Here is a 17,558-nt window from a genome sequence, read left to right as displayed (position 1 = left end):
AAATGTTGGTGCTTGGTTTATTAAAGTGATCAAATGATTTTAGAATCTATCAGCCACGTGCATCTCGCGGCATATTGTTAGCTGTAGGCTATGCACCAGCACCACTAACGGTAATTGCTACATCCTTAGCGACACAAAGTGAACTGTATGATGTGAGGGACCGTCTTTGTAATTATCTCTACAATGAATAAAATAATGAATTACTAAACGATTAGTAAATCTCAGTCCGCCTTTCTGTGCACCCCGGCATTCCCTCAGACAGTTGACTCTTGGCTGAGCTGATAAGTCCCTCTTTATTCCGCCGCCTGCTGCCATAAAAGCGCCGGGAGCTCATTGTGCGGAGTGATCTGATACGGACTACACCCAGCCGCTGCCTCACTGACCTGGCTTTCTTTGCTGCCCCAGCCTAGACGTTGGTGAACGTCGGAGTGCGGGTATAGATTGGAGACTCTAAATTCGTCTGAAGGCTTCCATCTGATTTGGCTGTGTCTAATTTGGCAACCGTCCTCCCAAAACTGTAGGGAATTTTTATAAAGCATTCATTTTCTTGAACATGTCTTGGCAAAGCTACGTGGAAAACCTGATGGCCGATGGCAGCTGTCAGGATAGCGCCATTGTTGGGTATACGGACGCCAAATATGTTTGGGCAGCACATGCCGGTGGTACCTTCAACAATATCACGGTAAGAGGTCCAAATGAGGTAACTGGAGCGAAAGTCTGGTCCTGTTTGTCAGCGTTGCTATGTAGCACCCACACAGACGCTCACCAGACTGAACAGCGCTAAAACCGTTACCTCGCTGGGTCTAAATGACTAGCAAGCTAACGTTACCGCGCTAGCTCAGAAGGCTAGCGCGTTCATCGGTGGCCTGTCTCGGCTATGTCCTGCTAAGGAAACACTGCGGGATTAGACCGCGTGTGGGTCAGATAAGACCTCATTCATTATGGCGTGCACGTACCACAAAGACACGATGCAATTAGTCGCCGTGGACAAGCCCCGCTCCGAATGTCAACACTGTGCTAAATTAACCAAACGCTAATTCAAAAACAGCGAGTAGACGGAGTCTGGATCAGGAAAACGTGCATGCTTTTGTGTGCACGGCCGCTTTGATTAGCTAACGTTAAGCTGCTGCTTTACCAGCTACCTGAGGTTGAAAAAGGCTGACCCTGAGGGACCGCTGGGTCAGCCTTCTAAGAATATCCATTGTGGTCAACTCGAGATACCTAGTAGCATATTTGTAAATGTATAATATCTGCTTAGAATGACAATGTGTTTTTATTTATTTATTTTTTATTCATTGAGAGGAATGGACGCTATTCCGGTGCACAGACGTCACTTGACTTCCGCTGCTCACTGCAGGCAAGGGATGTGATCAGGTCCAGAAATGGTCTTACTGGTGTCGTGTGGTGTGTCAACGGATTGCCAAGTTTGGCAATTCTTTTCACAAACATACTCTTGAAATCTTTATTTCCGAACTGGAGCCAGGATAGCAGCTTTTATAAATGGTAGAATTAAAGAATGGGGCACCAATTTATTATATGTATATTTTTTTGCAATTCATTTATTTTTTTATTTTTTTAAATAACGAATCCCTATAAAGATTGTCAACAATCGGTGAATTATTGTCTGTCAACTTCACAGAGCCAAATGTTCATTAAAAACATTCTGTGTATGCATTTGTTTTAATAGTTTGAGAAGCTGAAGCCGGCAAATTATTGGAATTGTAGCTTGATGAATCACCTTACCAATGAATTTGCTATTGGAATACTTTTCAGTTAATTGACTTATTGATTCCTTGACTAATCTCAGTTTGTGATTTAAAAAAAATATGAATCAATTTAATTTTATGAAAACAAATGTGGAAGGATGTCTTTGATTTGGCACTTCAATTACTTTATAATGGTATACAAGTTAGTCATGGTCGCATATAGGCTAGGCTATACATTGAAATGATAATGTAGCCACAGTAGTAGGGACCTGTTTATACCTTTATTAAAAAAAGCAGTGCCATTTGATCTTATGGGGGAATTCATGTCCTCTTTAGTGGACATAAGGTTATGTACGTGCTTATTAATATTGTGCCTTTTTCCTACTCGATTATTTAAAAAAATAAATGTAAGAATTCTGCTAGTCATGGAACTGGAACGTTTTTTAACCCTTAACCTATGTGTGTTTTTCAGGCTCAAGAAATTGATACCCTCATCGGTAAAGATAGGGAGACCTTTTACACCAGCGGTCTGACTCTAGGCTCAAAGAAGTGTTCCGTCCTGAGAGACAGCATCCACGATGACGGGGACTGGACAATGGACATCAGGACAAAGAGCCAAGGAGGAGAACCTACATACAATGTCTCTTTGGGAAGAGCTGGAAAAGGTCAATATTTAGTTTCAAAACGCTTTCACTTCATCGCAGCTATTAACTTGCTGTTTTCATAGGTTAATGCACCATATTATTTTCTGTTGTGAAGACATCACATGGGTATGAGAGCTACCTGATGGAAATCATGTCAGTTATATAAGTGCAGAATGAAAATCTATGGACAGTTGTGATTAAAATGGTTACAATTGCAATTTAAAATGATCACAGAGATTATTAATCTTTGGATTTCGGCACTTTAGTTCAGTGCTGAACTAGTGCCGAAATCCATAAAAATTATGTATTTGAATAATCCATATACAGGTCCTTCTCATATAATTAGCATATTGTGATAAAGTTGATTATTTTCCATAATGTAATGATAATAATTGAACTTTCATATATTTTAGATTCATTGCACACCAACTGAAATATTTCAGGTCTTTTTTTGTTTTAATACTGATGATTTTGGCATACAGCTCATGAAAACCCCAAATTCCTATCTCAAAAAATTAGCATATTTCATCCGACCAATAAAAGAAAAGTGTTTTTAATACAAAAAAGTCAACCTTCAAATAATTATGTTCAGTTATGCACTCAATACTTGGTCGGGAATCCTTTCGCAGAAATGACTGCTTCAATGTGGCGTGGCATGGAGGCAATCAGCCTGTGGCACTGCTGAGGTGTTATGGAGGCCCAGGATGCTTCGATAGCGGCCTTAAGCTCATCCACAGTGTTGGGTCTGGTGTCTCTCAACTTCCTCTTCACAATATCCCACAGATTCTCTAGGGTTCAGGTCAGGAGAGTTGGCAGGCCAATTGAGCACAGTAATACCATGGTCAGTAAACCATTTACCAGTGGTTTTGGCACTGTGAGCAGGTGCCAGGTCTTGTTGAAAAATTAAATCTTCATCTCCATAAAGCTTTTCAGCAGATGGAAGCATGAAGTGCTCCAAAATCTCCTGATAGCTAGCTGCATTGACCCTGCCTTTGATAAAACACAGTGGACCAACACCAGCAGCTGACATGGCACCCCAGACCATCACTGACTGTGGGTACTTGACACTGGACTTCAGGCATTTTGGCATTTCCTTCTCCCCAGTCTTCCTCCAGACCCTGGCACCTTGATTTCCGAATGACATTCAAAATTTGCTTTCATCCGAAAAAAGTACTTTGGACCACTGAGCAACAGTCCAGTGCTGCTTCTCTGTAGCCCAGGTCAGGCGCTTCTGCCGTTGTTTCTGGTTCAAAAGTGGCTTGACCTGGGGAATGTGGCACCTGTAGCCCATTTCCTGCACACGCCTGTGCACGGTGGCTCTGGATGTTTCTACTCCAGACTCAGTCCACTGCTTCCGCAGGTCCCCCAAGGTCTGGAATCGGCCCTTCTCCACAATCCTCCTCAGGGTCCGGTCACCTCTTCTGGTTGTGCAGCGTTTTCTGCCACACTTTTTCCTTCCCACAGACTTCCCACTGAGGTGCCTTGATACAGCACTCTGGGAACAGCCTATTCGCTCAGAAATTTCTTTCTGTGTCTTACCCTCTTGCTTGAGGGTGTCAATGATGGCCTTCTGGACAGCAGTCAGGTCGGCAGTCTTACCCATGATTGCGGTTTTGAGTAATGAACCAGGCTGGGAGTTTTTAAAAGCCTCAGGAATCTTTTGCAGGTGTTTAGAGTTAATTAGTTGATTCAGATGATTAGGTTAAGAGCTCGTTTAGGAATTTGGGGTTTTCATGAGCTGTATGTATTAAAACAACAAAAGACCTGAAATATTTCAGTTGTTGTGCAATGAATCTAAAATATATGAAAGTTCAATTATCATTACATTATGGAAAATAATCAACTTTATCACAATATGCTAATTATATGAGAAGGACCTGTATATATTATGTATTTGAATAATGATAACCAGTGTATCTTACGAGTTAACGGAAGCTTTTTTTTTAATCAATTCTCACATAAAACTGTATTAGGGATAACTTAAAAACTTAAAGTGTGTTGCCTAATTTGCATGTGGAAAACACTGATTGCAATCAAAACAAAACTCTATCTTTTCATTTTCCCAACACTACTCCCTTTTCTGTTAGATTTCCACCTCTCATCTTACTCCCTTATATAATGTACTTGTGTCAATATGAAGTGCTCCATATAATTATTTGAACAGGTGCAGTGAAAGATTCTTTACACATACCTGTATGAAAGATAGTTCATCTCAATAGGTCCCTGGCCTGTATCTTTAAAGTTATGTCTGTATTTAGTAGAAAGAGTCTGTCCATTGAGTGCTGCAACCTCCTTATTTTTTTCTTTGCAATATTTTATTGCCGTTAAGATGCCTTCTTTAGTTTTCTGTTTTAAAAGCAGAATTCAACAGAGGATGTCCTGATCAATCAAGTACATTGATTTTCCACCATCTTATCATTGCATTTCTTTGAAAAAGAAAAAAAAAAAGGCCTACAGTGGTAATATTTAACATGGAAAATAGCTCACTTGTTAACTCATTGATTTTTGGACACTGGATTCTCATAATTTGGCAGTCATCAGTCCAAGGTCCAGTGTCTCATCGTGGGAAAGGAAAAGTATGGGTGCTACATTGTGTCAATTGTCAGAATTATTTACTGCACTTATCGCTGGAGTACACATTTTCTGGTGACACTACTTCTCACTAAGAATGTTTCTGAACTGTCCCTTTTTCCCGTCTCTTCTCTTTCAGTTTTGGTTCTTGTAATGGGCAAAGAAGGGGTCCATGGAGGCGGACTGAATAAGAAGGCTTTCTCGATGGCAAAATACTTGAGGGATTCAGGGTTTTAATGTTTTCAAGCTCACTTAGATAAAAATTGAGGGACAAAAAGAAGAGAAAAGAAATGTTGCTGTTAAGATTTCTCCTGCGAGCAGTAAATTGTCTTGGAACCTTTTAATAGCATTGAAGAGTGGTAAGATACTGTGTCACCTGTTGTTCCCCCCCCTTCATTCTGTCGGTGAGGGGGGGGGGGGGGGGAGACTCTTCAATTGTGTTCATTTCTCTTTTTTTCCTTGTGTGCTCCAGTATTGGTTTTAGTCATGGGTAAGGAGGCGGTCCATGGTGGAAATCTTAACATTAAAGCACATGCAATGGCTGAGTACCTGAGGAGGTCTGGATATTAAGCAACCTCTCCACCCATCCATCAACTAAGCAGCTCACTCCCAATCACTACATTGTGTTGACACTACTTCCAGGATTATATGGCATATAATGTTACTTCCTCCTAGTATACTTTCATACACAGCTTTTTTGTTTGCTCTACTCCCCCCCCCCCCCACACTCCTTTTTTTTGTAATTCTCTCTATATATAAACCTTCCCCACTTTAACATTGTACTTCTCATCATTTTGGCACTACAATAATGGTATGTTTTATGACATGTTTATTAACCAAATGAGTGCAGAAGAGTTTGCAAAGTGTAACACTAATTTGGGCTTGCCTTATATAACTTTCACTAGCAACTGGCTAATTTTCCAAAGGGAAGTACACATGTAACAGTGGTGACAGTTTGCATAGTTATGCTTTGTGAGCATTATTAAAAGATGCCAGTTTTTTTCTCTCTCATCAGCATGTGGGCATTTAAAAGTTGCATGCATAAACTCTTTCGCATTCTGATCCCAGGCCTGTCCCTTCTCTGTCCCAGCAAAATATTCCAGCCAAAACCATCTTCTAATCTGCCTCCGTCTTCAAGTCTCCATTAAAGAAATAACAAATGTTCTCTGACTTAAGTCCTGTATGTGTGTACCATTTCTCCACCCTAAAACACAACAACTTCTAGCCTCCATCAAATGCTTTTGCTGTTGTACCTGAATGTGGTCTTACAAGTTAATGATGTGGTTGTGGGCTGTTGTTTGAGTGTAGTGTAAGGTCAGCATTGCTGAGGTCTCAAATATTCTCATGATTCTTCACCACATTTAAGAGTCTCAGTGGACATTCCATCTCCGTGACAGTTCATTGTCATCTTGCTCTTTGTAAATCTTTCTGTAAATCACTACACACGTTATGTGAAATACATTTTGCTCCCCTCCCCTTTGGACCAATTGTCAATACGAGGATAATCAGAATTACTTCAGTTTATTCTGATCAATGATTGTTGGCATCACCTGTTGACTGTAAAACTTTAAGACAACTTCAGATGACTGTAAACCATTTAACTGCTTACCTATATGCTTAAACACTACATCACTAATTGATTTGTCGCTAACTTCATGTCCATTAACTAATGAACCGGCAATGTCATTTTACTACAGTATGAATGCATTTTGACTGTCAACCCAAGCTGTTGGGCTCCCAACACCTTGGAATTATTTGCCTTGTGCTTTAGTCATCAAAGGTGTATTCACAAATTGTCATAGTGAGGTACTTAGAAGTATATTTAAAATAAAATAAATTATGCTGTGTACACTTAACATATTGAAAATGGTGTTGGTTGGAATAAGAACATTTGTAAGTTGTCTTGTGAAACTTTTCTGAGAATAACTGTATACCGTGCCATAAAAATTGATCTGATCTGTTGCTACAAAGAGTTGGATTTTTAACTGCTGCCCCAGCAAGAGTTAACTTTTAATGGCACTTTCCTAAGGGATATTTTGGCATTATTAATCTCCAGAATTTGTGGAAATTGTACAGAATTAAACGACAGAAAAATAAGTTGGGAGTAGTTTGTCTTTTTTTTTTTTTTTTTTAGTTGGAAATTCCCTCTGCCACAAAATCTGCTATATAAAATGCCATGAATTGACAAGACATTTTGTTTACAGACGGATCAAATAAAAGTTATTCCAACCAGAGGTAAAGCCCATATGTCCAGTCTGTTGCCTTGTAAGTACAAACTAGTATGTTGATTTCAGAAGTTGTCTATAAATGAAATTGATGTATTCAGTACACATGTACTGTATTATTGATGCAATACATTAGTGATTATAGCCTAATGTAGGCCTACTCAGTTTTCTTTTAATGAGAGTAAGTATCAGTGCTCTACCCTAGTGTCAGACATTGCAATCACCCCCCTCAGGTTAAGTAAAAGCACAATTAGGCAGGAGTAAGACTTATTTTAGAATTATAATTTAGAATTAATGTAAAGAAATAAACCTTTTACTAGGATATCTAATAACATAATATGACTTTGTAGATGACACCAAAGTAATAAACTAGTGTCTCATTCATTGACCAAATAAAGAAAAAGTGAAACCCATATAGTTTTTAATTTTCTAATTTTAATTTCCCCTATAGCGTAATGACTTAGGCTAGTGGACACACACACATAGGCCTACCATACCATTACCTTTGACTACGTTAGGCCTATACTATAAGAAAATTATTTTGATGAAGTCTTTGTGAAAAATAGTATCCAGTGGCTAAAGGAAATAGTTTAACAGATGTAGACTTAAGTAAATTCAAATTCATATGGCTTAAGGCATACCATATAGGTAAATGTAATTTGATCTGCTGAAAAAAAGCAGGCCCAATGTTTACATTCCCTTTGTTTACATAGGCCTACCAGTTTACAGAGCCTAGGCTATGTATATATTAGGGCCAGATTTTTTTTCAGCGCACACACAGTAGGCTACGGACAGGTATAATGTGAGGAGACTTTTGCTGATTTTGACAAAGTAATTTGTCAACCAGCATTCTCCGTAATCTCCTACCCCATTAAGTGACAGAAAGTTGGCGAGGGAGAACCTCACCTACAGATATTTTCACTTTTCTGTTTCAAATATTTTTTATTGAAAGCATTTGTGCATAGAGGACAAGTCCCTAAGTCAAAATAGGCAATAAGGAACTGCTTATTTTGTTGTTGTTGTTACAATCATAGTATAAGGAAAAGAAGAGGAATACATCAAACCACCCTTATCCCGCCTATCCAGGTCTACGTGTGATTTTTATATTTATGTCCAAATTGTTTGTCGCTCAAGAAGCGGAATAAAAGGCAACAGATATTTTCACTTGTAAGTTGAATGACACTGCCGTATCCTTCGCGGCCTTAATTGCGCAATTGGCAACATCTGCTTCAGGGTAAGTGTTTGACTCGTCGTAATTATCACCAAACCTCACGTGCTCAGTCTTTACAACTGTCCACCTTAACAGGAGAGCTTTGATTTTGCAGCACACTCCTCCTGAGGCAATCTCCCTTTGCGGTGTCTTTCCTTAGCTCCTATGGCGAATAGAGGCAGTGGGGAAACTACGTTCTTAACACGTTTAGGACTATTTTTGATTGCTAGTTCATTTTCCCATTGCTCAATACTGCCGAGGCTTAAGGAACCGGACACATTAACGGCAAACTCGTCACTTGATCAAGGTAGATCTAAAGGAAGAGAACTGCATCATGGAAGATTCTTAATTGGGCAACATTCTCCACAAAGTGCTCAACTCAAAGGTAGAAAGTCTACAGGGATCTTAATGGATGTTGATACAGAGTACCAAGCAGACATGGGTAAGTAAAGTTGACATTTGTACGCTACAACAATCCTGCACAAAATCAATCATTCAGTAGTCAATCAGAATTTTTACCCCCCCCCCCCCCCCCCCCAAATGCGTGTCTTGTTAACCTGTGTTTTTTTAGGCTTGTAATGGAATTAGTCTTAGAACATTTAAATGATGGTGGCCTACTTATTTAAACTTATAAAGACTGTTTTTAAAAGGTTGGAGTCGGTCCGAGCAACCCCAGGGGCAGATTGAAGACTTATCGCTGGTGAAGCCAGACAATGGGGCAGTTGACAAAATCCTGGAAATGGACCCCAAAGTTAAATGTACCGGAGACTCCATGAAGCTTCAAGTCCAAACTTCTTCTACCCGTGGATCATTGCTCTTTGTGGACAGGGGTAAGGTTTCAGTACACATCATTTTTACAAAACATGCAGTGTAGTCTTTTATTTTTTAAATCCCCCCCTTTCATTTAATTGCATAGGGAGTCGACTGTCTCCTCTGCCTCTGTCCAAGTTGCCACCAAGCTGTGGTTACACTGTCAAATCAACAGGGAGAGATATGGAATTAGTTGCACCATATGATGGTTGTTTTGTCACTCATGAGGTAGGATATTTTGGTGTGGAAGCAAGGTACATTTGAATCATGTATGCTTCTAACATTTTTTTCTGGTTTCAGGAGGACAGCTATATTCTCCCATTGATTTGGTTGGGGTTACCAGTGAGGATGTCATGCCCTCTGGTAGGGAAGTCTTCATCTAACCCTCCAATGGTCACCTGCCATACTGGGGGGATGGTTGTGAAATTGGAATGGACTCTCCCTGTTGCTAAAATAAAAGTAAAATGTAAGTTTCATTTGAATATTTCAGTCACTGACTAAAGGCATCGCATGTCTTCTGGACTGCTCTGTATACATTATGATTGTCGAAACACGGATGTAATCTCATTTTAGCTACATCCATTTAGTTGTCAGGGTTGCATTCATATTGGATTACTTTTAGGTAAGATCTGTGCTTTGCTATCCCATGTTTAAATGGATGCAGCGAGAAGTTTCTTTGAGATAACAAAAATATTTACTGGGGTGAGATTACATTTTACTGGAAAACAAACTTATCCAAGGACCTTTTTTATGAACGACCATAGCTGTAGATGTTCACTGTTTCTATAAAGTGTGCTTGGCAGTAATGTGTTTATTTATACAGTGACTGGTAACTGGGAGCCATTGATGAATGCCTCACCCAGATGTGGGTTCAGTGTAGTTGAACATCCCGAGGGTGTAGTCATTTCTGTTCACTATGCACCCTGCCTGGAGGCAAAGGTATGGTTAAAATCAGAATCTTGACTTTCTCCTTTTAAAATAAATACATTTTGTAACCCACTCACGTTTTGTTTCAGGATGGAATGTACACCTTTGAATTGGCTGGAGATGGAGAAACAAAAATTTCCTGTCCATTGCTTTCATCAGCTCAAACTGAACTCACAAAAATTCCAGGAAAGGTTCAAAATTTGCAAAGACCAAGCGAAGGGATGCATGCGCCCACACATCCTTCACAATATGCTATTCCCCGGGTACCAGATTTTTCTCCGAATCCAGAGGTACCTAACAAACCATATCAGGGACAATATGATATTGATGAACCTCGGATACCTTACTTCCCTTTGAACCCTACTTCACCTACTGTACATCCACCCCAACGTCCTGTAACTAAGGCAGCTGATGGACGTAAATTCCAACAAACGGTCCCTCATCCAAAGCTACCCTTGAACCCTGAGGGACAAGTGCCGCAGCCATTCATTCCCAACAAGAAACCAAATCAGGGACCCAAGGATATTGATGAACCTCAGTTACCTTACTTCCCTTGGAACCCCAATTTCTTTAACCCGTACCCTGCAAATCCAGACACTAAACCTGCCCCTACTGTACATCCACCCTACTCTCCTGTAACAAAGGCAGCTGATGAACGTCAATTCCAACAAACGGTCCCTTATCCAAAACTACCCTTGAACCCTGATGGACAAGTGCCGCAGCCATTCATTCCCAACAAGAAACCAAATCAGGGACCCAAGGATATTGATGAACCTCAGTTACCTTACTTCCCTTGGAACCCCAATTTCTTTAACCCGTACCCTGCAAATCCAGACACTAAACCTGCCCCTACTGTACATCCCCAATCTCCTGTAACGAAGGCAGCTGATGAACGTCAATTCCAACAAACGGTCCCTAATCCAAAACTACCCTTGAACCCTGATGGACAAGTGCTGCAGCCATTCATTCCCAACAAGAAACCAAATCAGGGACCCAAGGATATTGATGAACCTCAGTTACCTTACTTCCCTTGGAACCCCAATTTCTTTAACCCGTACCCTGCAAATGCAGACACTAAACCTGCCCCTACTGTACATCCACCCCACTCTCCTGTAACAAAGGCAGCTGATGAACGTCAATTCCAACAAATAGTCCCTCACCCAAAGCTACCCTTAAACTCTGAGGAAGAAGTGCCACAGGAATATATCCCTTCACCAGTTCACCCCTGGCCAGCCCAACCCGAAGTACCTTATGGCCAAGAGAAACAACCTTTACCTTCTAAATATCCTCTAGTTGTCAGAACTACTAAGGAACATCCTTTCCATCCCTCTAACCACCCATATTGGCCTATACAGAAACCTCTAGAACCTGTAAGCAAGCCTGATGGCCAAGATCCCAAACCACTGTATCCAGTGCCTTTTTACCCTCTGCAACCACAGTCAACAGCTTCTAAAGTTCCCCAAGTTAAACCTGTGTATCCATCATATCCAGAAAAACAATTGCCTCAAAAACCTGTGTTACCAAGGCCAGGAATTTCTGAGGAAATGCAACGTCCAGTGTACCCATTTTGGCCTGAGGGTCCTTATCAGGTACCGGTGCCACCGACACAGCTAACCCCTAAATTACCTCCAAATGGCCAAGTAAAGCAACCTCCTCATGCTCCAGAGAGCAAAGAGTCATCACAGACCAAAGTATACCCATCTTTCAAGCCCTTCCCCCTCTACCCAGTGCCTGACAATATACCAGCTGAGAAGCCAACTGCTGTTCCAAATACCCCAACAAATGAAACTCCTAAGGGACAAGTACACAAACCTTACAGGCCCTCATCTGTCAAACCCTCAGAGGGCCAGGTGCCTCACCCTTTTAACCCATACTTCTACCCACATCAGCCTTTACCATTGTCTCCTATTAACTCCATGCAGAAACCACAACAGATTGAGCAAGGCCCTCACCAAGGTTTGTTAAATATGCCACCTGTGCAATGCCCTCAATATTGCCAATCTGGATTTTCTAATTGCTGTCCACAAATTGCTTTTCATCAACATGTCCATCATATTGTACCTATGGGACTTGATGGTAAAGATACACCTCCAGGACTGCCATTCATCCCATCATTGGCATATTCTGGGTTAGGCAATAGCATGGCTTCTGCTAATCTTCCTCAAACTGAAGCAATGAAAATTCAAGCTCCTCAAACCCAAACTGAGGCACCTCCAGGACTGCCATTCATCCCATCATTGGCATATTCTGGGTTTGGCAATAGCATGGCTTCTGCTAATCTTCCTCAAACACAAACTGAAGCAATGAAAATTCAAGCTCCTCAAACCCAAACTGAGGCAGTGACAATTCAAGCTTCTTTACCGATTTCACCCCAGACCTTACCATCTGGAAATGAAAGGCAGCAATATCTCATGCCACCAGATGGCCACCCTGCTTCACAATCTGAAATTCATTCCAGGGAGCATTCAAACCCTAAACAATCAATTTACCGTAAATCTGTACCCAATTTAAAAGATCATAATTGGCCAAATCTATCTCTAAAAGAGGAGTTGCAAAAATTACCAGAAAGTTATTTTCCAACTCACTACAATGTTCCATCTGAACCTCAGGATCCAGCTAATAAACAAGTAAATCCAGTGGTGAAATTAGAGCAAGATAATTTAAAGCTCCAAGAGCAGCAAAACAGCAATTTGACCGTTGGGGAAAAGGATAATAAATCTTGGTCTAAGTTTATGTCTTATCTTAGCCAATATCTGCTGCATAGAGCAAAGCAGCAGCAGCAACAACAGCAACGTGACTATGAACCACTGCCATCTTTAAGAACATTCAGTGACAATACAGGGTCAGCACATCCCACCGTCCGACGTAAACTGGATGATCTTCTGGTTCCTTACTCCATGCTTCAAGATGCTCAAGCACCAACTTATAACAAGTCAGCAGATCAAAACACCATACAGCCCTCTGTGAGTGGCTCAAAGATATCCGCCCAACATGAGCAGAATGTGAATGCCCATTCTGTACCAAAAAAGTATGTGCTGCTACAGCATGGCCCACCTGGTAGGGAGCCACATGGTTTTGATGAGTCTCCACTGCCTTTAAGAGACCTGGTTCATGATATAGACTTCCTACATCCTGAGAATTTGAATCCCGAACAGGAAAATCCCCAACTGCTCAGGACAGGAATCTCCAATCCCTTAACTGATAATGGCAAGTATAGGCGAGGGCCGGTCGACAAATCGGAAGGTTTTCCATTGCGTTTCCATTCTTCAGATGGCCTTCATCTTGAGCATTTGCTAAAAAAAACCTCTTTTGGTGCCCTTGAGTCATTAAAAGACTTCTGGAAACCCATGATCCCTATGAGCTCCAGACAAAGGATTCATCCTCAGGTTCCAGGGGAGGCGTTTCAACAATGGAGCTCTGCAGCTGACGAACAAGCAAATGGTATGATATATTGTGTGTGTATGTATATTTTTTTTAACAGTCTTTTGAACTAAAATTTATTTATTTTTGCAGGACCGAACAAACCATTCACCCAAGGGGAAAATCTGAAACTGACATGAGTTGCCTTCGATGTAAATAAACAATTGAAACCTAAACTTTTTTTTTTTTTTTTCTGGGGCTTTTTTGGCTAAATGCTGGTTTACAAAACTTGGAAAGTGGTTGATAAAATGTTAATTCTTAATCTCTTGTGGCATGGGCAGATGACTTTTTTTTCTTTCTGACTCATTCCAAAGTTTACGCTGCACTTCCTGGCCTTATATCGCTATTGAGATCAAAAGGTACATTGCCCTTATTGAACTTATTTGGCCTAACATGGTTCTTCCTGAACATTGCCCCTTTCATGTAAATACATTTACTCGAATTTACCCATTCATCAGGTGGCCTCCTGAAATAATGTTGTGGTTGTCCCTGAATTTGTTTAAGTTTAGAGTTATGCATTTATTTTAATCTAAATTATATTAAAATATTACAAACTTTATTTATTTTAGCATTTTTGCTTTTAGGTAGGTTTTGGATAGACAGAGTTGAAGTGGGGCAGAGAGGGGAAGACATGCAGAGAACTGACCCGGGCGGGATTCGAATGCGGGGCCTTGGCACGGGGGGCTATGCTCTGACCACTGGGCCACGAGCGCCCCCATTTACAACTTTTAAAGGCTTTCTATTTCCATTTTACCATCCTTAATTTTTAATTTTGCATTTTAGATTCACTACCAGAATACCAAACAAATGTAAATTGTTTTAAATATAACATCCAAAAGGTCAGGCAGTTAATGCCCGTACTTTTGAATGTTAAAATGTTTAAACAATTGCCTAAGCATTGTTTAAAATGTTGAACTGTCTTGTCTTGAGCAAAATAGTTTTGCTCTTAATTGGCAAACTTGAATGGAAATGTCAATGGGTTCAAAGGAATGTCATTGGCATTGGAGTCAACACAGTTGGCAAACAGAACTTTGTTTTGCAGTGACCCTGAAAGATGTGGAATGAATGCGTAAATGCATTTTAGTATAGTACCATGTTTGTTCAAGGATTTCTATGGAGGTTATCGACGTGTCCTCATCAAACCTGTTAAATGTCCTTGGATAACTCTTGTCCTTTGACTGCTATCTTAATGTAATGTTTCAATAAATGGAATGAATGCATGGAGAGAAAAAAAAAGAAGCTTTGACTTGAGTTTTATTCAGCACCATCAAATGCAAATCTTTATAGTAGATTTGACAAAGTTCAAGAGTTTTTTTTGCAATGCATTATACTCTGGTGTGATTTGGCAAATTAAAATAATGGATAACTTCTCGTTTGTAGGAAGCATTTAGGTGTTACATCTACCTATTACAGGACATTTTAATTTATCAATTAAAGTCATAAATCACTCTAGCACCAGTGTAGCTGAAATATAGTCGGTGAGACCAGAACACTTAGAAGAATCTGATTCGTCCTGGGCAAACTGGGACAGGAGGAATTGGCCCTGTTTCAGCTACAGGGGCCGGGCCGTCCACCACTGCAAGAACATCTCTCTTAAACACCACAACGGGGACCTCTTTACTGGACGAGGAATCGGAGGCATCTGACACAGATGAAGTGTCGGCGGCTGGAGCAGGATCTGCAGCTGGATCAGCAGCTGGAGCAGGATCTGCAGCTGGATCAGCAGCTGGTTCAGAAGCTGCTGCAGCATTGACCACTGCAGGGGCTACAGGTACATCTTCAGCTGACTCTGCTGATTCTGCAGACAGTAGGCCACTTAGCTGAGGGTCATGGACAGTAGTCAGTTTGTGGTGTTTCAGACCATGCTTTGGTGATAGGCTGCCTGTATGCACATGGACCATCGGGGGCAAGACAGGAGCTGCAGTTGCATTGCTGTCAGCAGGTACATTGATGTTGGCATCCAAAACAGGCATCTGAAAAGGTATATGGATCAAGATAAGCTTAGGCAAAAATCACCCATTTAAATGTAACGTTTATTGAATTATTGTTGGCCATCAAAAATAACTTGGAGAAGTTAAATACAGTATTTTACCATAGTGGAAAACATCGTGCAGTCCACAATGTGATCAATGTTTGAACCTCTGGCTGAACAAATACCACGTGCCTGGTAGACAAAAGAAAAACAAGATTTTCCCTTCTCTTTTAAGGGGAGCTTTTGTGACCAGGTTTAGCATTTCCCTATCTTCTTCCATTAGCTTACAAGCACAGCCTCAAAAAATGTTTTTGTTGAGAACTAAACTGATGCTTTTGTACTTACAGCCATGGGGTCATTCAGGGGCACGCAAGCATCTTCAGTGCAATTAGCCTCAACAACAACATATTCTGCTAAATAGATTGGCCCACCAGTCACAACCTGAAACAAGATATTGAGAAGTATTGATGTACTGAAAAACACATTAAAATGTGAAGGTGCACTAACACTTGTAAAAAATGAACCTTAACAGATTATGCTTATAGGCACACCTGTGATGACATCCTTCCAACCTCCAGAAGAGAGAATGTCGTGTTTGCTGTCATGTTGTTGAAGGTTGCCAGCGAGGCATGGACAAAGTCCAGTGCTGTGGTATCATTGAGAGGAAGGAGGGTTGGACAGCCCAAGCACAGGTCCTCTGTTGACTCTATGTGTCATCAAAGAACACATGGAGGTTTTGTTTGTGAGGTGTCATTTGAATGGCATGTACGATTGTATGTGAGTGTCTGTGTGCATATGGCTAAGGGTGCAATAGGAAAGTATTACCTTCTGATTTACACTTGAATGCTGTGACCGTCAGTACTCCGCCAACCTTCTTCAGCACCACATCACAGTCTCCTTCCACTGCCTGATTGGAGACAAAGAATCAGTCCAACTTGCTCAACAGTCTTTGGGTTGAATTCCTGAGTCTCTAGAATAAGAGCTTCTGTGTACTAATGGTATGCAGTCTCACCGTCAATACTTTGGATCTGACAGTGCAGTTGGCAAGAGGCGTGGGATCCAACACATGACAGTCGGTCTCCAGCAGTTCAACTTCCAGGACATATACGTTGTCTCCATCAGGCTAAGTAGAGGAAGAAACAAATATTTATTTTGACTTTGCTTTAGTTTTTAGTTGGTTTTCTTACTGCATGAAAAATTATTTGGCATTCTTCTATGTGTTTTATGATCACCAAAGACAAAAGCCCTTAAGGAAGATGTTCTAGACTCATATTTGACTGGATTACGATGCATTTGTTGTTTCAAATGACACTGAAAAAAGGGAATAGTTTAAATGTGCTGACCAAAAAAATAACACAATGAAAAGAATGAAAGTTAAACTTATGCAGGATTTTCCTATATATTTAAGCTTGGCTTATTTTTATATGACGTGTTACATATTTTCATTATTTACTGTTGTGTCTACGTGATGTTCATTAAAAGTTGCTCTTTCATTTCACAGTTCAAAGTCAATTATTTCATGTTCAGTTATCCAGTGGCCTTGAGGAAATTAATTGAGTATTTTATTATGAACTGCATCCCATCTTCCTGCCTCAAAGTTGAAAAAAAAAACTGGATTTTCTTTTGCCTGTGAACACACAGACTCCACACCTGCTGACTTACCTTAGTATAGACCTTGATGTCTTCGATCCTGTTCAGTGCATACTTGTAGCCATGAGTGTGCTGGCCATTGAGGTAATCCTGAGCTACTATAGCAGCCTCCTCTGCCTCGGGGGAGTCACACTCAGGTCTTAGCACATTGACCTGAGCCCATACCCCCACAAGTAGGACCAGGACCACTGTGATGCCCAGGAGATTCATTTCTGTGAGAGATGCGCACAGCAAAAGGTGTCAGAGCAGTCGAGCATATAAAGGTAAGGAGAGTTTGTGCAGCCTGGCGTATGTTGTAGCTTATATATCTTGTACTTCAGATAGTAAATCAGCCAAGTTAAACACTACGATCATCCCTCCTGACTGCTGCGTCACACATGGGTCGTACCTTTTTTTTTAATGAATGGCTGCCAAAACAAATGT

At 40.8% G+C, this 17,558-nt stretch overlaps 2 protein-coding genes across 2 annotated transcripts; one reads left to right on the top strand and one right to left on the bottom strand.

The window, feature by feature from the left end:
* Positions 1 to 378: 378 nt before the first annotated feature.
* Positions 379 to 5,385, top strand: LOC307256022 (profilin-2-like). Its single transcript, XM_080034883.1, has 3 exons — positions 379 to 682; positions 2,179 to 2,371; positions 5,061 to 5,385. Exons 1-3 carry the CDS (start codon positions 554 to 556, stop codon positions 5,156 to 5,158), a joined length of 420 nt encoding a protein of 139 aa, XP_079891009.1. The 5' UTR covers positions 379 to 553; the 3' UTR covers positions 5,159 to 5,385.
* Positions 5,386 to 15,006: 9,621 nt separating this feature from the next.
* On the bottom strand, positions 15,007 to 17,345 carry ahsg2 (alpha-2-HS-glycoprotein 2; the record flags this gene model as incomplete). Its single annotated transcript, XM_080034111.1, has 7 exons — positions 15,007 to 15,486; positions 15,606 to 15,677; positions 15,831 to 15,926; positions 16,037 to 16,191; positions 16,311 to 16,392; positions 16,498 to 16,608; positions 17,148 to 17,345. 7 exons carry the CDS (start codon positions 17,343 to 17,345, stop codon positions 15,007 to 15,009), a joined length of 1,194 nt encoding a protein of 397 aa, XP_079890237.1.
* Positions 17,346 to 17,558: the final 213 nt, after the last annotated feature.

This window comes from Ammodytes marinus, assembly GCF_949987685.1.
Source record: "Ammodytes marinus genome assembly, chromosome: 9".
Taxonomy (NCBI): domain Eukaryota; kingdom Metazoa; phylum Chordata; class Actinopteri; order Uranoscopiformes; family Ammodytidae; genus Ammodytes; species Ammodytes marinus.
The sequence above is the reverse complement of the archived record's forward strand: the minus strand, read 5'-3'. Positions and strand labels throughout refer to the sequence as shown.

Bases quoted from the DNA above. Each gene is read 5' to 3' on its own strand.
- LOC307256022 (XM_080034883.1), top strand. From the start codon at position 554: ATGTCTTGGCAAAGCTACGTGGAAAACCTGATGGCCGATGGCAGCTGT. The intron at 683-2,178 runs GTAAGAGGTCCA...TGTGTTTTTCAG, and splicing joins GTACCTTCAACAATATCACG to GCTCAAGAAATTGATACCCT. The intron at 2,372-5,060 runs GTCAATATTTAG...CTTCTCTTTCAG, and splicing joins TTTGGGAAGAGCTGGAAAAG to TTTTGGTTCTTGTAATGGGC.